Source organism: Cyclopterus lumpus, chromosome 4 (genome assembly GCF_009769545.1).
Source record: "Cyclopterus lumpus isolate fCycLum1 chromosome 4, fCycLum1.pri, whole genome shotgun sequence".
Lineage (NCBI taxonomy): Eukaryota > Metazoa > Chordata > Actinopteri > Perciformes > Cyclopteridae > Cyclopterus > Cyclopterus lumpus.
Window position 1 is genome coordinate 18,481,350 of NC_046969.1, and position 21,155 is coordinate 18,502,504.

Here is a 21,155-nt window from a genome sequence, read left to right on the forward strand (position 1 = left end):
AGTTACAGGTGCAACAGAGCGCTTCACACAACTCCCACCACTGATGCCGGGTTTGGTCAGAGAAACGTCGGACTGAAAATGTTAAACTTTCAAACAAAGAGGAAACACTGCTTTTTAGCCTTGTGTAAACTACCCTTTAAATGCAGGACTTCAGGTCACAAATTAAGCCCATTTACTACTGACACAGCTTTATGTGTGGGAAAATGTTACAGGTAATCGCTGCTCTTAAACCAGCAGTGCTGTTCGTCAGAGGGCTGGCCTGGCCTTTCCATGATGGCTGGGGAGGAAGCCTATTTATGGGCTGGCATTGGGAAAGGTTGCATGGGGTCTCGAATAACTGCAGGCATCTGAAGGGCCTCCAAAAGGGGGTCTTATTTGTTACAGTCAGGGTCAATGAGGCAGGAAAGGGGGCTGAGGTTCAAATATCGTGTGTAAGGAGTAAATGGAGAGGAGGAAGTCAGGAGGTTTCTGGGTATTTAGGGAAAATACCAAGAAAAGCTAGAGTGAGTATTATTTTAGAAAGTGAGCAGCATGTGTGAAAGAGAATTATAGAATCTACATTAAAAAGGGGGAGGAAAAGGGTAAAAGTAGAATAAGGGGGGGCAAGTCGATTAGCACACTAATTAGCCAGGAGTCTGGAATTAATCAGTTCCATGTGGAGCAATTCTTGCCAATTAGATAGAACATGAGGCACTTAGTCTGGGAGCACATATTGTACAGTACACACATTTACACAATTACACACACACACACACACACACACACACACACACACACACACACAGATACGCATTCCCATACACATACACAAAAACATGCACAAATACACATTATGCTTGAACAAAATATGTACACACACACACAAATGCAATCTGAAAAACATTCCGAAGGAATGACGGAGCCGGAGGCCGGTTGGAGGGAACGGAGAGGGGGGCGAGCTGCTGATGAGGATGATGATGATGACTTCAATTGGATCCAGACCGTGGTTTGCTCGCTAGTGTGGCTCCACTAGACAAGCATATGCTTTCATTTGATGAGGTGTTTTTACAGACTGACTGACTGGACAGGTCTTCTTCTTGTTTTTAAGCTTCCACCGTGTGACAGGGCATTAGAGCCCCCAACAGCTGAGGCTGGCTTACTTTATTTTTGTACATCCCACAAAACACACATAGTTGGCCTCCAGGGCCAGAGCTATATACATCCTGCTTTTAAAACACGAGGGCGAGAGATCAGCCCTATAGAAAACAATGTACTCTCTTTAATTCACTTTAAGCTCTGACCACAAAAAAAGGCGAAGAGATCAGAGAGTGAGGGAAACTGCGTCAAAGTGTGTCAGTAATGTGAGCAGGACACCAGTTTCTAGGCCCAGGTTTGTTGTTCAAGTGTGATCATCGGTTTTGGTCTCTGGCGCGGTCTCGTCAGCTTGTGTTTGGGTTTACTTATCTCGACATCTGCCTCCTCCCAATCTAGTCTTGTCCATGTTGGATGTGGGACAGAGACAGAGGAAGGATATGTTAAGGTTGTATCTGGCACCTGTTTTATTTGCTCTCTCTCTCTTCAGCAACTAAAAACCACAACTGAAGGTTGTGCAGGATCCAGATGTCAGAGGATGGATGGAAAAAAAGTCCACAGGAAACGGTAGGAGAGATAAGAAGGATGAGAGTGCGAGAACTTTGCAGATTAAAAGTAAAAACCAAAAAAACACTCAGCCAGAGGAGACGGAACAAGAGGAAATACCCTGACAGAGATAGAAGCGTGCACAGTTGAAGAGTAAACAGAGAGACTTTCTACTGTATTTAACTCAACCGTTAGCTAAGAAAAGGAGACTTTGTGTGATCAACTCAGCACTCATTTGAGAAACATTTGAGAAATCAGAAGAGAGAGAGAGAGAGAGAGCAACATACCTCTTCAGGGCAAAGAGGACGAAAGGGGATAACAGTGGAAAGAGGAAAAAAAGAACAATTTGGTCACGCATAACGGAAGACAGATGGAGAACATTTTGTATTGGTTGATTGGAGCGCCACTCTCTCTCCCACACGCACACCTAGGCACATGCTCACCAGGTTGCCATTAGCACCATATTTGTAATGATCCTTCTCACAGTATCTTTCACCCCTCTGCAATGCTTCACCTGTTTGTTGAGGAAAAACAAACCCATCCCCCATCACCTATTCATCCTCTTCTTCTTCTTCTTCTTCTTCTTCTTCTTCTTCTTCTTCTTCTTCTTCTTCTTCTTCTTCTTCTTCTTCTTCTTCCATATGTTGACTGTTATCTCTATCATTACCAATTTGATTGATATTTTCTTCCTCTTTTTTTATATATATACACCCTGTGGCTGTTACAGTGAAGCATACCTGTGAGATCAGCCCCCACTGGGTTTACTAGAAAACCACGTATTTCCAATTCTACCAATCCAGAGGTTTTAGTTTGCTACAAGAGCTCTTATTGGAGGAGAGTTGAGCTGAACCTGTGATGCAGGTAGGGTGAAACAGACTTTGGGGTGAAATCTTGAAATAATGTCATAACACCTGGATGTGTTCCACTGTGGCTGCCATGATTGGTGAGGTTTGCAGGAATACATTATGACCTGGCCATGTTTCATGGGACATGTCAGTTAAGTATGCACTGTATGTGCATGAGCATGTGTGAGTCAAAGGGGCACTAACATTAGAGTCGATTAATGCTATCAAGGCCAATGCGTGCAAACGTGTTTGTCTGCACATGGTGACCACAGGCCAGTTTGACTCATCAGGACTCCACTCAAAGGAAGCAGTGATGGAGGGAGGGAAGTTAGCGGCCAGATGTGTAGCTTTTAGCTACCCGGGAGTAGGGGAATGCTCAAATGAGAGTGTTCATGCATATGTATGTGTGTGTGTGTGTGTGTGTGTGTGTGTGAGAGACTCACCCACACATCTGGAGCCATCTGTGCTGGAGACGTAGCCTCGTGGACAGGTGCAGACGTAGCTACCGGCAGTGTTGCTGCATTCTCCTCCATCACAGACACCGGAGATGGTGCTGCATTCATCAATGTCTAAAACACGGTTACATCACAAATACACATCACATCACCGGACACATCTGTCAAGTACGCCTCACGCCAGCTCAGGACTATGGTTTTTTTCAAAGTAACAAATGTTTTATTGCCCTGCAGCAACCATTTCTCCATGAGGAATAATGAAGCAAATCAAATATATCTGCAGCCAAAGTGGAATTGCTATACTTCTGGTGTGTTCTGTTCAAGCTGAAACTCAAGCTTGTGAGCCACAAACCATAAAGCTCAGTGAGAGAACAGAAGCAGCACTAACCAATGAATGTTTCCTACGAAGGAAACTGATGTGAAAATAGTTCTGACGTATTATGTATCAGGTTAACCTCTCTCACAATATGATAACCAATCCAATTATATATAAACCAACCACAAGAGTTTAGTTCTATATCGTAGTTTTACCGACTAGGAAAGAGTACATTTCGACATAACGACCATAATAAGTGATTGTTCCACTGAAGACCACTTGTTCTACAGCACGATAAGCCAACAAAGGAGTCTTATGAGGACCTCAAATATATGGGCGGGGATAACAAGGAAACCTGCTATGCTATAAGGCAAAACATATGTATAATACCACTCAGCATTACATGCTCAATTGCGGTATCCACAATTGCTTCAAGTCTACTAATGGCCGTATTAAAATCAACAAAGCTGCCAAGGTTACAGTGAATATGCTGAACTTATTCAATCATGCCATGGTTAGACTCATGAATGTGTACGATGGCTGAGTGTACCTGGGTCACTGCTTGGCAGGGCCCACCTTCATGATGGCATTAAGCTGTATTATTCAGTGTGAGGGGGCCGCCTCATTGCTCCATGACGGGGGAACCCAAAGTGGAGTTCCAGAAGGTATTGGGGTTTTTATGATGTGTCACGCTTATTTATGTGCATACGTAATTACTGCACCACTGCGGGTCGTAATTACAGCAATAGCAGAGCAGACGTGGAGCATGAGGTAATGTGTGTGTGTGTGTGTGTGTGTGTGTGTGTGTGTGTGTGTGACCTGTGCGTTTAGTTGGGAAAATGAAGGGTGTGTTATTGTTTGTCTTTCTCGGAGTGTGTAGCTGACATCCATGTGTGTTGCCTGCTGTGGGACTCTAAGAGGCTGTTCTTCCCCCTGCTGACTCCTGTCTGACAGCAGTGGCAGAAGGCCTAGGTGAGGCTGTAAAAAGCCCCGCCAAATAAACCTTGTGTCAGCAGAAACAACAACACGCCAGACGTTACGCTCCCCGCAGGCGTAGCGCTCTGGGACCGACCGTGTGTGGAGGGAAATGTGTGTCACCCGGATAAATGTCTACAACTGAGCCATCAAGTCTGCCATGTTCAACTGTGCCTACATACCCATAATATATTCCCCCAAAAACAAAGATAAAGTATTTGTTTAATTTGACCAGTTTCCATTGCTTAATCTGATATAACCTCTGATGTGTCAAACTGTTTGTGTGTTTGTGTGTTTGTACAGCACGAGTGCGTGACAATCCACGAGTGTCAGAGCAACCGGGAGGTCCGCGCATGTAATGAGAAAGTCTCCCAGATGCCGTAAGTATTTCTTTGTTCAGCACTAACAGCTGGTTCTGAGCCAAAGGACTATATTTATGGAAGGAAAATGGAAGGAGAAGCAAAAAACAAAAAAAGGAGAAAGAGGAGGAGGAGGGGAAAAAGGAGAGACTGTTAAGCACAGTCTGAACCAAAAGCAGGCCGTTAAACTAGGAGCCTTGTGCCCGAAACGATCACACGGCCATGACATCTTAACTGCACTTTATCTTAACTGCTCCAAAACCTCAGTAACTCCACTGTGGACGCTCTAAGTGAGGCCAGTTTGTGCATTAGCGAGGAGAGCATTTCAATAAAAGTCCCCCGAAGGACCGGGTCTGATTGTTTCCGAGATTTCACTAAACAAGGGTTTCCTGCCGATCCACTTCAGATACACGTCACACTGTTCTTTTGTTTTTTACAAGCTTTACAAACACTGAGCTCTTTCTCTTCTTTCTCTTTTGTGGTTGTTTCTCAGGCAAAACTCGAGTGGGAAACTGCAAAGAACATATTTCACATTTTCAGACTTTTTTTTTAAAGATTACCCACCTTTATTTGAAAATAACGCAGGGTTTAACCAAGAAGAATCATTAGTTGCAGCTCTAGTCTTCTTCTGAACATGATCACCTTTGCTGAAGAAAATAAAACTTCCACTGTGCATAAAGTGCTGGAAAGAGGCTGAAATCTAAGGTGAAAATGACCACAGAGGGGGTAGAAAGGTTGTGATTGGACTTTGTCTCAGAGCATCCTTGTAGTATAACTGCTCAGGCCTCTCTGTGCTGGAATGTGGCTTAAACATCCACACCCAACGCCTTTGAGCAGTGCTCAGCATCTCACGTTCTCCTGACTGTAAGTCCTGAACTGTTGATGGCGTTCACCCAAAACACAACTGAGACTGGGTCTGATTTAGTGAAGTCATCCTCCCCGTTTCCTCTATCATTCACTGTGACATAAATCACTTTTTGATGTGTCACGATAATTCCTTTCCATGAATCTGAACTTCTTCCTGTATCATGTGCATCTCTCAGTCATGCTATAAGGTAATAAAAGGAGAATTTAGATGATAATTCATGCACTGATACGCTGCGATATCCAGTTTGGCCTTGTTCAGTAGATTACATTTCATCTGTCTGAAACTGTTTAAGAGCTTTCTGTAATCCTCCATAAAGACTACGAACACATTGGCATCAGTCCAACAGACACAACCCCTGCCTGCTAACTATCAGACTGTTTAGGCTGGGCATTGTTTAAATTCCATCTAATCTACACATTGTAATGTGAATCCACTCTGTGTGTGTGTGTGTGTGTGTGCGTGTGTGTGTGTGTGTGTGTGTGTGTGTGTGTGTGTGTGTGTGTGTGTGCGCGCATGTGTTTATGTGCACACATCCAAACTTCTTTAACTCTGGACATGTTGTCACTTTTTAAACGCCCGTGGAGATTTGAAAACTGGTCCCAGCACACACAAAGTTATTACAAAGTGCATTGTGCATTCCTGTGTCACCAGTAAGTCAACTAAATATAATTTAAGTTCCACTGGATTGCTTTGGATTGGGGACGGGTTTACACACTCTGCATTAGTCACAGGAAAGTTTATATATTGTGCAATGCTTAAACAATTTAAGTTTTTACTCCCATTGGGACGTGAGACAGCTGCATTCACTGCTACATATAAGATTATAATAACTCCTCTTTTATCTCCTCTATAAAGACCTGAGAAGATCAGCTACAGATCAGCAACCATCTCTTTCCAGTGAGAACTGTGTTTGAAACCCAATTCAAACTATGCTGCTTCATCTCCTTTATTAATATTTCCCCTAACTCTCATCCTCTGGCGAATCGGAATCCATTTTCTAATTTTAATTTAACGTTTTAATACCCTCGGTCCTCATGATGGCAGGTTCGTTCTCTCATTATTAAAACACGTCTTTGTGCTAAATCCACTCACCTTCACATTTGTGGCTTGTTTCACTCTGCCGGTGGCCCGCAGGACATTTACACTCGTAGGACCCCACGGTGTTGATGCAGTTACCTCCGGCACAAAGACCTGGCACCGCCTGGCACTCGTCCACATCTACGAGAAGGACAGAAAGACATTTGTGAGAGGCCGAATCAGAAAAGGATAAAGGTTCTGAAATGACTGGCATCTGCATATTATTAATTAGAGAGATGAAGTATGTTAGTCAAACCCCAAAAACTCAGACTAGCATCAAACATTTCTATAAAAATATACGTTTATATTAGTTATATGGCTCAAAGCACATTTTATAGCATGTTTCTGGCACACCATCGCTAAAACACTGTTCTTCATTCTTCTGTTCTACATATTAAAAGCGAGACGTAACTTGGCAGCGGGTGGGATGTCTAAGACCACTTCCAGAAAGTCCCATTTGAGCTCTTGTTTCAACAGGAAACGTCTTTTTAAACGCACGTTTTTCCCAGCATTCAACGTGAGTCACTTTCCCCAGTATTGGGCACATGTCAGAGGGTGGGTTCCTGTAAGAAACCGTGGGTATCTCTGATCCTGATCCACGCACACTCGGAGACGCACATTGGTTTTATATTCACCACATTCACCAAGCAGGATTGACAGGTTTGTCAATGTGTGCCATGGCCTGGAGATATGAACGTATGACACACGTAGACATTGGTACAGAGTTTATAGATATATATATATAGATAGATATATAACAGCCTGTTTCTATTAATTTGAATATGTTCAATCTCTGCTTCTTTGTCCAAAAAGGCTGAGAGGATAATAAATTATCTACCAGCCAACAACCCGATGTGGAGCCTGGAGTGCATGCAATCCTCATAGTTGTATTCATGGTCAGGTGTGCTTTGTACTTCTGCCAGAGAGACGTTGCTCTGGGCTCTCCAGTGATTAGGTGTCTTTGGTGCATGTGTGGAGCAAAGATAGAAACAGAGATTCAGAGAGAGAAGGAAGTAGAAACAGACAGTGTGAAAGAGAGTAGGAGAGGAGATGTGTTACAGAGAGATGATTGAGTGTCTCACACTGGCATACCTCGAAATTATGACCAGCCGCGTCCAAGTCGTGAAGCTAAATACAAACCAGTTACTGATCCCAGATGTGTTACCTTTCTGAATTACCTAACTCATTTTACACTCGCGCATATAGCTGGATGGATTGTGGTTTTACATTATTATATTATATTATATATCCATATTAATTTGTAAAAAATGTAATTAAAACATCAACATTATTTTGGCCATCTAACTAAACATAAATCTGTGTCTTCGCTATAACTAGAGCCCAAAAAAGGATCGTGCCACTCGATCTGCATAAACACAAATGGGTCATGCCACCCAATTCTGCACAGGTTGGTAGATGACTTGCTCCTGACAAAAAACAATAACAATGTGACCGTACACATATATTCACCGCCGCTATCTTTGTGCCTACGTTGAGACAGAGACCTCGACGTACCAGCCTGGAAACAGACTGAATGGCCTTTTTCTTTCACTTCTTTTGTTTATTATCTGAATCGCTAGATGAAGGGATTCAGATGTCTGAAACCGGGCGTTTAACAAATAAAAGCCCCTGTCACATGTCTGCCAATGAAATCTAACAAGTATTGGTATAAGCCTACCATGTGTAACTTTCAATTGTAAAGGTAAACAACTCTTGAATTTGCTATAATCTGCAACTTCCCAGCAAAAATACATGAACTTAATGTTCTTCTAGCTCTGATACTGTTGAAGTGTTGCCAGGTGCTCTGAGCTTCAGAACAAAAACAGTCTCCCTCTGTGACGGCTCCAGCAATACGTCAACCATCACAATCTGCCCAGGGTGCTGTTGGGTGTGTCCATGTGAGAGAAGCTGGATTGAGGCAACAAAGACCCTGGCAGGGCTCATTTCACAAGGGACACGACCTCCACATGTGTCAGATATTGATGCAGTCTTATTGCTTAGTCTGGCCATAGGTTATTTGAGAGTCTGGTCTGGTCTGAGGGGGTTCTGGGACACCAGCAGCAGGAATGTTAATTTAACTTCATACTTCCCTCAGTTTCTCTTTTATAATCTCCATATCTCATCCTTGTGGACCTTTTAGTCAGAGCGGCTTGATTCTTGAGTGAATATGTTTACACAATTAATGCTATAAGTATTTTTGATTTGTCTAATACACACACATTAGAATTCAGATAGATATCATTGGGTGACATGATGCAGTGTGTATAGAGCATAGCGGTTTAAGAAAGGTGAGGATAAGCTCACATTTAAATAATTTATAAATTTCTGTCATAGTCATTGAATGTGTTGTAACTCTGTAACGCTGTTCATTCTGTACACATGACATCTATTGCATCTGTCCATCCGGGGAGAGGAATCCTCCTCTGTTGCTCTCCTGAAGGTTTCTACCCTTTTTTCCCCGTGAAAGTTTTTGGGACAGGGATGTCGTATGTGTACAGATTATAAAGCCCTCTGAGGATAATTTGTAATTTGTGATTCGGGGCGATACAAAATAAACTGAATTGAATTGAATCTTATTGAATGTTAACTACACCTGAATTAATATAATTACTTATCAAGAAAGCCCTTAAAGTTTTTCATACAAATACATTAAAAAACTGAATTTCATCATTTTACTTTCTGGAAAAAAATAATTCATTGAGCTATGATAATTTTAGAAAATGCTTTTTTCACGAGTAAGGCTTTGAATAGGCTTGCCCCACCTCCTTTAATGAATCAGTGAAAAGGCTGACAGTGGCTTTGGCACCAGGGCCACCACTAGATGGGACTGTGAGGCGCACCACACTTGGACAAACTGTGCCCTAAATATTCTACTTTTAAGATCCATCTCAAATAATGGCTCAAGGCAAACCACTTTTAACATGACATGTTGCACAATGCATTTAATTAGTTATACTTGTGTATTGTATATTTGTATCTGTATACTGTCACTTATAATGTTTCTGTTTGTGTTACTATACGGCACAAAGGATGTAAAATAGCATGACACAGCTTCTGCTGCATAACACCGTAACAAGAAAATACAAGTATCGGTACTCATCCTACATGTACTTGTGTACATGTAAACACCTTCTGTGTTGTTATCACTAGCAAGGAGATGTTGTGGGCTTGAGTCGTAGCTGAGATGATGACGGATAAAGTATAGTGACTCTGGCTGTGTACGTGAGTCTGATTGTGTGTGTGTGTGTGTGTGTCTTCCTTCAGCACTGGTAAAAAGAAGTACTGCCAGGTGTGTGTACAAGAAAGAGAGAGAGAGAGACCTATGTGGCTGTATGTGCTCCGGTCTGACCTTGGCAGGCTCCGGTGCGGATGTTGGGGATGAAGCCTCGCCTGCAGGGGTGTGGCTGTCCGGGGCACTGCTCACAGGGGTGGCCCCATGCTCGACCAATGGTAGCGCAGCAGAGGGTCTTGGTGCAGACGATTCCACTGAGCTGGCCCTGGCACATCTGGTTGTTCACCTGGGTGAAACATGGCCCGGTCCTGTAGTCTGTGGAGTGAAAGAGACAAAAGTCCTTTGTTTGTTAGTGGCTTATTTCACTTTTGATTGATTAAATAGATCAGCGAATCAGCGTTTCAGTTCCTCAAACACATCTGGTACGCCATTAAATGAAACCAGATCAAGTACATAGTTGAGCATGTTCTTCTTTTTCTTGGGAAGGCATATTTCCTGTAAAATCGAGGTCAGTGATCTTTTTCTTCTTTGTTAATTTCAGTCAAACAGCAAACGGAGGAATGGATGTTGGAAAAAGAGAAACTGGCACAGCATTAGAGGATGATCTTAGAGAGGTGACTCAGCAGACCTTTAAACACGTCTTCACAGTTTAATTGTTTCAAGTGTTTTTGAATCAACAATCGGTTCACAATGAGCAGCATTTACAAGTAGCAGGTTTTACCAGGAGTTAAGAAGAACAATATGAGAGTTGGTAGCAGCCTAACAGCTCACGTCAGAGCATGTGATTTCTTGCATTTTCCTATTAAACCTGCTCAGAATAAACTGCACAACACACCCTGATTGTTTCTTTCCACAAGAATTTAGAAATAGGATTTGAATGACTGCTATGCATTTAATCTCTGTGATAATAAGCTAACCAATTGGATTGAGTGAAGCACATTCCAGGACTTTCACTAGGAGTTGGTGGGCTGAACAGTGCTGGTTCCTGTGTCCATCGCTGTGACAGTACAAGCAGCTGATGGCAGTGTGGTCGTCTATAACAATCACCCCGTGCCAATCATTCACTCCAAAAAATGATCATAATATTTGAATGCATCTGGATGATATCTTCAGGACAATGCCCATTTGTGTTTCCAGGAACACATACAACGTCACACAACACATGTTGCCAATAACACCAAAGTAACACAAATGCCTCTTGGAAGTCAAGACAGATGTGTTGAAATTGTTTTAGAAAGGATGGCAACAACAGTGAAGATAAGTAAATGCGCTCAGCAAATAGATGTTGCACGTAAACACACGATGAGAACTGTCCCTGTCTTCAGTGATCGCCTCGCCTACCGTGGCATAACCTCGGTGAATTCACCTCACAAATGATTCACAATGACCTCTTGCTCAAACCATATGACGTTGTTTGTTTTAGTCAAAGCCTAATGATGTCTTCCTTGGTGGGAGAAAACCTCTGCAGTGGCGCCAAACTTAATATTGCCTTGATTAAAAAAAGAAAGTAGATCGTTAGATCACAAGAGAGACGAGCTGCACGGTCGGCTAGCCATGGCGGTGACAATGAGATGTGGGGAAAGACAGCGGCCGGCTCAGCTCTGAAGGGGATGACATGGGAAGATAGGAATCAGTGGTGGTGTATGGTGGGAGTCCTTCTGCAGACTTATTGGTTCCTTGTGCTACATAAAAGGGGATCACAGAGAATGGGGAGGGGGGGGGGGGGGCGACGCAGAAAGAAAAAGAACAAAAAGAGAACGAGAGAGGAAAGTAGGTCAAAGTAAGCATGCAGAGGGCAGCTTGGGGCTCATGCCAGTTCTCCCTCATCTGTCTTCTCTTCGCCTGCTTCAGGTCTTCCTGTCTGTCTGCCTTCTACTCGCTCCTTGCCGGCCTATCAGACACTATTCGATCTTCCATCAACATGTTGCCAGGTTGGCACACGGGAGGAGTGAGTCATAAACCACATGCTTTTACTCATGTTTTTTACTCACAGAGGCAAAATACTAATTGACATTGAATACAATACTAAAGCCTAAAGAATAAGACTGCTGTTATTTTACATTTTTCTTATTCAGCAAATCCCATAAAAAGACCCAAACCAACAAACCTGTCTTTACATCCCTTCACTACACTGTCTGCCCATCGTTCCCACTGAAGACAGAAATGTATAGCTTCAAGTCTTTTTTCCTAAAACAGCTTGGTACTATAGTTTCTGCAAACATTACTCTAAACAGTGTTTAAGTCTGTTCAAGTTGTGTTATTTTATTTTTTATTAGATACTGTCCAGCTCTTTTGCTGCAGATAACTCCCCTTCCTGCCTTGTGTGTTCGCCCTGCTGTCCTCTGTCGCCGTCATCACCCTCCTTTACTTGTGTGTTGAATCTCTGTGCTCCTTTCTCCTTGTGCCAGTTTGTCATTGTTCTTCGCTCCTTTTACCAAGCGCTCGCTTCCTGGTTCCCAGTATTTATGTTCTTCCTGTGTTTAATGTTCCAGCAATTTTGGGGATTTATTTCTATTTCCTACAAGCTTTTGTACTCCCAGGCTGTAAGTCATTGATGTTATTAACTCTATTAATTAACTCTGAAAACTCTAATAATAAGTCCTTCCTGCTGTCACCTCATCAGTTTTCTGGGTTTGTGTCCAGACCTGAGCATCTGGTAGTGGCAGCAGGAAGATGTATGTAAATGGTAAATGGACTGTACTTGTGGAGCGCACTCAAAGTAATTAAACAATACCTGTCATTCACCTATTCATACACTGACGGCAGGGGCTAGCATGCAAGGTGCCACCTGCACTATTTAATCATTAAGTTAATAATAATCAAACAGAAAAACAGACTCAATGGATATTAAACGAAAGAAAGAAAGAAGACAAATGAGAAAAGGGGAAGGACAGAATGAATGGTGCTTCCAAACCTTCAGTCTTTGATTTAAGAAAAGAAAGACTGGACTCTCCCACACTCTGATCATCAGCAACAGTAGACAGTAGCACACAGCAGCCAAGTTCAGCACACTACGCATGTGCGCTAAATTAAATATATATATGTGTGTGCTCTTGCACACGTTCAGGCTTTTGTTTGGTATACACGTCTGATTGTTATGTAAAGTGAGTGGACATGTGCAACCGTTGGCTTGGGCAGGTTAGGACAAGCGAGCAATCCAACATCCGGACTCGGTCCTGCTGACAACATCCGGAAGTCATTTGGACTAATTAGAGTTAAAATTGCTCAATAGATGAAAAACATTCTCCAGATTCTCTTCTAGTCGCTGTTCATTCCTTACCCCTAAATACCTCTCATCCACCTAAATAGTCTCTCATCCAGATGTCTCCGGTTTGGTTCATAACTTACAGACTTACTGGAGTCTTCTCATTATAACAAGTTTAAAATGCTATAAGTTCATAAACATCAGCACGTCCCATAAAAGTTTCAAGGAATTGCTGTAACTCAGCCCAGAGTTTCCTTAAAGCACTTGTGACCTTTCACCTAGATCAGTCACCATAAATCATATCAGAGGATGTTAACAGGGTCTGACCCTTCACATATGATGACGTTTTTGTGGTGAAGCCAATCCCATAACAATCTAATATTGTAAAAGAAAAATAATGTGATCAAACATCAAAGCTCTGAAGAAAGTTGGATGAAAGGAAGATAAAATACTTTAAAGACTGAGGTGAGAAAATATTTAATCCTGTCTGGAACGCAAACCCTTCTGGGAAAACATTTTCCCATCAACCCCGTCCAGCTGTGGGATCGGGAGATTGGGGCTCGGGGCATTGAGAGGGAACGAGCAATGTCAAAAGAAAAGAGGAAAAATCCCATTTCACATTCATTAATAACTGCTGAAGTATTTAAAGAACCCCCAAGAGAAGAAGTCTGGGAAGATAAGACATTTGAAATATGAGTTGAACACATAAAAATGAAGCTATTATCATTTATACATACTTCCCTTTGACAAGAGGTCAACAGGTCAAATGAATCAAGAGAAGAAATATACATGGAGACACACTTGCCTGTGTGTGTGTGTGTGTGTGTGTGCGTGTGTGTGTGTGTGTGTTTGTGGGTGTGTGTGTGTGTGTGTATGTGTGTGTGTGTGTTTATTTTCAAAACCGGATGTCCTCTCTAGACTTTATACAGCTGGAGGACTTACTCTAAACGTCATACTGTTACTCACCTGTTTAGAAATAAAGACATCATCTAATTATCCTCTGTGCATGTGTGTGTTCATGTTTGGTTGGTGTGTGCAGACTGAGCACACGTCTTGTGGAATTTATGATCGCATCGCCCTGTTTGTCTCTGTGTCTCCTCGGCTGATGTGGACCGCAATAAATGATTTAAATGTGTGTGCTTGTTCGTTTGTGTTTGCATGTGTGTATGGGTGTGTGTGTGCGTGTGTGTGTGTGTATGTGTGTGTGTGTGTGTGCCTGTGTGTGTGTGTGTGTGTGTGTTTGGGAGGTTTATTGTCATTGTAGCCAACCATAACAGTCTCTGTGAGTCTTATCAGCACCATTATCAACAAGCTTGAAATCCCTCTTTTCCTTTATCCCCGATCATTCCTCAAGGAGTTTGCTGCTTTCATTTCGTCCACACAAAAACAGTCACTCCAACGTGACTAAATGTTTAACACACACACACACACACACTCACACACACACAGGATATAACAACTGTGGGAGAATGGAAATGCGAGCGATAAGCGCTCAGCAATCCACAGAGACCTGAAAGTCTGCAGCCTGTAGTAACCGCTGTGTGTGTGACAGGTCTACACAAAATAGTGATTAAAAACAGTAATTATCTGACATTTCGTAACATACTATGAGTTTGCGTATACTTGATTATAAAATATGAAATACAAAAATAGAATACAATTGTGCGACGTCTTGTGCTGTGGCATCAAGTCATTTCTCTGTCATTGTTTCTATATATTTCACCCGTTGTGCTGTAAATCTATCCTGACTTGACAGCTCTATTGGTGTATTTTGGGAAACTTCCCATCACAATAATGTCGAGCAGTAGAACAATAATGCTGACTGTTGAGTGCAGACACCGCCAAGCTCCATCTACAGCCACCACTCATGGGACATGAGTTACTCATTCTTTGCAGTGCTTTCTTAAGTGCGGTGAGAGTAAATCGGTCCATTTTTCATCAGGCCAGATCAAAGACGGCCCTCATCGGCATCGCGTGAGGCTACTCAAGTATTGATTGGAATAAACCAGAGCCTCTAAATTTGGCCCGGGCACTGGTGAATAATTTACTCCACCTTTTGTTTATGAGATGGATCATCAAAATTGAGTGCACTCATAGTTAAATGTGACGTACCTAATTACACTTAATGCATAACATGGTGATTTCCTTCTGAGCATATAGTCAGTCATAGTTTCTGGATGAAGCACAGGGCTGAATTCTTATGTGTTACTTTGGGCCTTGATCAGGGGGTGTGTCTTGCAGCAGAAATTCCTGGAAACCACACAACATATGGGCTCTACATTAAGAGGTAACGTCATGCTGCATTAGTATATCATTTAAAGACTTGCTGTAAATCCAAATTTAGCACGGCTCCGAACTGGCTGACTGAAACTAAATTCTCATTGGGAATATTTTCCCCAGAAAGACCTGTGCCTGCCCCTGAGTCCCACCCTTCCACCAGCACAGCCTTCCTGTCCAGCCCTTCTCTGTCCACTCTGATCCAGAGTCCATAGTGCAGAAATAGCATCGCTTCCAACTCTTCCAGCGCCTCACAATGCCGTGGACGTCACTGTCCGCTGGGGGTACAACATTGCTCCTCAGCGATTATCGGTTTATGTGCTCTGGCTTTGGACTGGGCCTGACCACAGAGCCTTTCTAGGCACTCAGAGACAGACTGGACTGAGTCGTGCCGGAACCGAAGCCAATGACTGAGCCAAAGATCTTACCTTACTGTACATGCACGTGAAATGATGTCAAAACATACATTAACACAAACAAGTGTAACGGTGCTCATATTGGCGTGTGATGCAGACACTTAAAGTCGCAGTCGCAGTTTTAAAACAAGAGTCTACAGCCTGCTATTGGCTCTGTGAGACTAAAACTAAAACATAACAGTGTGCACACATATAAAGAAGAAAAAAGGTGTCACACACATATATATATATATATATATATATATATATATATATATATAGAGAGAGAGAGAGAGAGAGAGAGAGAGAGAGAGAGAGAGAGAGAGAATGCTGAATAATGACAGAGGGCTGATGGTGGGAATTATTTTTCATTTAAGGAGGAATGACCAACTAACGCTGTCTCTCGCAAACAAAAGTTGCACACACACAGCTGCACGTGCGCACACACCACAAACATACGTACACAAAGGAGCTTCCCATGACTCCATAGTGGTTGACTTTCACTGCCTTCACAATCACAGTTTGTCGGCCGTCCTTTCACTGAATCACACACTAAATCTCTTGACTCATGGACTCCGTTGCACACACTTTCAAACCGCAATACACAACCAAGCTGTAAGAGCACTAAACGTCACATCAAGGACACAGCATCCATTTCAGGCCAAACCCAATAAAAAAAATAAACGTGACATTTATCAAAATTATTGAATATCCCAAAGGGTAGTTCTCTCAAAGTGTGAGTTGTCAATGCATGGTTCGCTAACGATGCATTGACAACTTTGAATGTCCACACCCAACAGACTCTCACTAGGATCAATTATGCTGTTAATTTGACACATTTAGCCCAACTCCTCTCTCACTGAAGCATACTTGGCACCAAAAACACACGCGCACAAAGATTTATAAGTGTTCCCCTGTGACTATACCTGCAGGCCCAGCCATCTCCCCATTCCTGCAACATGGAGAGTGTTTGTACTCCCCTCCACCAGGCTTTGTGTATACAGCTGGGGAGTCAATTTTCATTTTCACCCTTTTCCTTCCCTCTTCCTCCCCTCCCTCCCTCTCTCTCTCTCTCTCTCTGCTTCCCTCATACCTTGCTCCGCTCCTCATCAGGAAATGTCCACGATCACTCTACAAAGAAAGTCTATTCTGTCAGTCCTGTGGGGATGTTGGGGGGGAGGGGGTATGTATTGCCAGATGTCTTTCAGGCTCCGTCTGACAAACTCAACCCCCAAAATGTTGTATTTTCCCAGAAAACAAGCCACAGAGTTCCATGGAGAAATTTGATGGAGGGTAAGATGAAGAAAAGTTAGATCATTTAATTTGTTAGCCTTAGTTAAAAACATAGAGAAGAAAACAAGTCAACACTACAAAAGAAGACTGAGAAAGGCTGGGTGGGGAAGATAGTATTTGAATTATTTGAAGAAAAACAGAACGCTGCTTTTTACACAAGCATACATACAGATAGTATATCTATGGTATATGGCTAGGAAAAGGAATGCAGAATAAAGGCTAAGAGACATTAGGTGAGTGAAATTACAGGACAAGAACTTTCCTTCTTCCTCGGTGTCAGTAACAGCAGGAGGAAGAGAATGTAGTTGGAAGGTGAGGGTCAGAGAAAGGGAAATTTGGTGTTGGAGAATGTGTATAGGTTCTCGCCTTTTTCCCCCGAAAAAGGTGAACTGAGGTGAAAGCGCAGCCATCAACTCAGGTTATTTTTCCATCTGCAATAACGGGACCGTGCCACCTACTCCCACACCCCACCATCGCTTCCCAGCACACACATACCTCAGGCTTCTGTTTCAAGCTCCAGAGACGAACACCCACTGTCTGTCTGAGCTAGCAGTATGAAGTCATTCACGTCACTGAAGTAATGAACTAACAGAGTATGTCTGCACTGATAAGAGCAACAGCCATGACTGCATGACCACATCAAAGCCTTCCTGGTTTCATATCTTCCTTAACACCACAGTATGTGTGTGGTTGTGGGGAGTGTTGATAAAAGCAGGCCGGGTGTCTCCCAAGCTTGATTAAGGCTATTTTAGTCAAGCTGCACGATGGGGTTGAAAAAAAAAAAATGCACTTACTTTACAACCTGAGTTTTTATTTCATCTAGGAGTAGTATTCATCAGTTATGATACAATAACAGGACAAGGGATGAGCACTCACCTCTCTCGCACTGCGGGCCAGTGAAACCGTAGACGCAGGCGCATCTGTTGGGCCCGATGCAGCGCCCACCGTTCTGGCAGCCGTTCTCACACACAGCTGCAGGAGACAAGAGGAAGAGAGAGGGATTCACAAAGAAGCTTCAAGCGACTTCACCTTTTAATCGCTTGCATCACCAACGCATCAACTCATACAACGTTGTACTTTTGACGTATGCGATGTCGTCTCTTCAGTCAATATTACCGTCTCTCTTCTCTTCATCCCTTTCTTTTTCCGAACCCAAAATCGTCCTCAAACAACCACAGTACAATCTATTTGTTTGATCAAGTATTTGGTATATAGAGTGCACTGGGTTTCTGATCGGTCATGCTGCAAGTGAAGGCCGGACCAATAGTCTAAAGAAGTGTTACACCAAAAGCATTGTACAGCAGCAGCATAAATAAGTAAAGTCAAAAGTAAAAGTCAAAGTCAGCTTTATTGTCATTTCTTTCATTTGTGCAAACATACAAACGATCTGAAATTATGTTTTTCTCTTGTCCAACATAAAGTGATAGTAGTGATAATAATAATAATAATAACAATAATAATAGTCTGTATGCATTGTAAGTCTTTCAAAGTGAGGCCAATTTGCATAATTTCTATTATCTTTTCATCCTTCAGACATTTGGTCCTTATAACTATATACCAGCAAGTGGCACAGTGCAAGTAAGACCCCCCCCCCCCCTTCCCCCTCCACACACACACACACACACACACACACACACACACACACACACACACACACACACACACGCACACACACACACGCACACACACACACAGGTTACACTCACGCTGTCCACAGTGGTTGCCTGTGTAGCCCTTGGAGCAGGAGCACGAGTCTTCTGCACAGCTGCCTCCATTCATACACCTGACGTTACAGGACTGAACTGTAGGAGAGAGGAGAGGGAGGTGTAAACAAGATGCACTTATGCATGAATGATGCATGTTGCATCCCCCGTTCCGTCAAATTAACACAAGCTGCAAATTTATCACAAAATATACAAGAAAAGAAACTTTAATTAAACATGTGCTTTGAGTCAATGACAGCATTATTGAATAGATTTTATTAACAAGCTTTTCCAAGTATCATCAATCAAACCTCAAATTTGCGAAAATTAAATGGGAGAATAAATCGATTGCACGGTCAGATTGCTTCATTATAGTATTACACATTTAAACAGCCTCCAAAACTCCAGTGAGTTAAACAACCGTGGACACTTTATTACATTAAGAGGCTTTTTCCACTTGAGTTGGGTTTGCACAACGCCGGTGTTTCCTTGGCAGCTTTAGTTAAACAGACAAGGCTCAAAGGCCCCCAGGCCACAAAACCAAATTTAATCAAGCAGACTTGGGTTAAGCAATAAGTTGAGCCAGCTGTATGCTACAGTCAGTCAGTCAGTCAGTCTGGAATTTCGCTGAGGGGAGATGGAAACTGGGTGAGGGGGGGAAAGAAGTACGGTACAATGGCAAACAAACAAAAAAATCCAAACAGGATCCTCGGGGTGGGACAGGTTTAAGAGAAAGAAAGCGAGTGACTTGGAATAGTGGGTAAACCAACCAGGAATGCTGTGCTGAGGTGGGACAGGTACTCTGGTGTGAAGCAGGAGAGTCCCGGCTGGCAGAGCGCCACACAGACTGTGAGAGGGCCGATATGACTCAAACACGGAGCAGCAGCTTTCATAAGGGAAACTAATTGATCTTTCTGGCAGACAGGCAGCTTTCTGCTGAGCCAGCTTTTTAGTGAAGTAGACATCTACAGTTCTGGATGCTAAAGAACTGTATTCATTGAATGTGCCCTTGCATCCTTTTTTTCTTTCATCCTGACTCAAGAGGATATTTTATTGTTATTTAGTCTCTCTGTGCTTTCCTTCTTCATCCTTCCTCCGCTCTTCTCTCAGCGTCTTTCCTGCTCTTCTGTCTATATCTTAATCGCAAGTTCAACATTAATTTCCTCTCTTTCTCTCCCATCTGTCTGTTTATGTATCTTTCTCTCTTTAAAATGTCTGGCATGCAGCGCTGTGCAGCAGAAGGGAAATGACTGAGCTTTCTCATAGCTGAGGTTGTCTAATGAGACTTTCTCAGTTTGCACACTTGCCAAACAGGAGGTACTTTAGCCACTATAATCCACCCACTTATTCTGACTGTGCCCAAACACACTAAATATGAGTTGTGTGAGTCAGGATGAGTGAATATACTCTTTGGTAGCTGTTCTTTGTGATCACTCATACCTGCCTTACTGGCAGATTACACCTTCCAGACTTCAGTTACATGAGTCAAAGCACAATAGCACGAATCTCGGACGTGGACCCTCTGTAGTTTCAGTAAATGAAAGGCAGAGGTGTAATTCACTGAAATGCAACTCTAGTCTGGAAGGAATTCCAGTGAACTTTCTCATGTGCAACACTTGGCAGACTGGACGTACATATTTGGCAGAAACATCTATTTGTCTGGATTGTGTCTCATGGCAACATATGGAGATAAATTAATACAAATACTTTGGGACAGGATGGGTTTATCAGTCAGTGCTGTCTCTCTCTTTCGAACCCTTATTCTCATTCACTCTCACAGGAGATGGCTCAGGTCTTCCTCCTGAGACCAAGAGAGCACATGAGCTTAACGCTGTACACTCTAATAACACGTTTACTTTATTCAATGCCAACAATAGGAGAAGTGATGTGAAACGTGAATGATGATTGCAGGGAGGGATTTCAGTTTTTATTTCCTTGGAACAAACTGTAGAGAAAACTTCCAAAGCTGAGGACAACTTGGATAGACTCTTACATTTTTCTAACCAGTTCCCCGGCCTCACAAACAGTGTTTCTAAATTGATCAAGAAGACGCACAATGAACTCCCTGCCCTCAGAAACCGAGGCTGATGGGACAGGTGCTGGAAAGACTTTGGAGGTACTATGTGCACCGGGTGACGTGTTTGTTCTGCAACGGGAACTAGACGAAAGGAGGAGGAGGAGGAGGAGGAAACAAACAAGCACATTTGGAGACAGAAGGAGATGATCTCACTGGTTAACCTCGCCTCTCGCTCCCCCTCCTCATGCACTTCATCCCCAGGTGGAGACAGATGGTTTGCTCCATTGACCCGTGCCTGGAAAGCTGCCCAAGTAGAGCAGTAGGGTAGGGGGATGTGTGTGTGTGTGTGTGTGTGTGTGTGTGTGTGTGTGTGTGTGTGTGTGTGTGTGTGTGTGTGTGTGTGTGTGTGTGTGTGTGTGTGTGTCTTCCAGACGTAGAGCAAAAGGAGTTGGGTGCTGCTTTGCTGCGCCACAATGCACCTCTGTACTCTGGTAGTGTCGCCGGTGAGCTGCTCACATCTG

The 21,155-nt window shown here is 43.0% G+C and overlaps 1 protein-coding gene across 1 annotated transcript in view; it reads right to left on the bottom strand.

Annotated features, from left to right (window-relative positions):
• fbn2b (fibrillin 2b) overlaps nt 1-21,155 on the bottom strand; it is a 57,853-nt gene that overhangs the window by 23,706 nt on the left and 12,992 nt on the right. The window contains exons 4-8 of the mRNA XM_034531567.1: nt 18,621-18,716; nt 17,791-17,886; nt 9,862-10,059; nt 6,528-6,653; nt 2,906-3,031 (exon numbers count right to left, since the gene is read on the bottom strand). Coding sequence (XP_034387458.1) covers nt 2,906-3,031; nt 6,528-6,653; nt 9,862-10,059; nt 17,791-17,886; nt 18,621-18,716 — 642 coding nt within the window. The remainder of the gene's footprint in view (nt 1-2,905; nt 3,032-6,527; nt 6,654-9,861; nt 10,060-17,790; nt 17,887-18,620; nt 18,717-21,155) is intronic.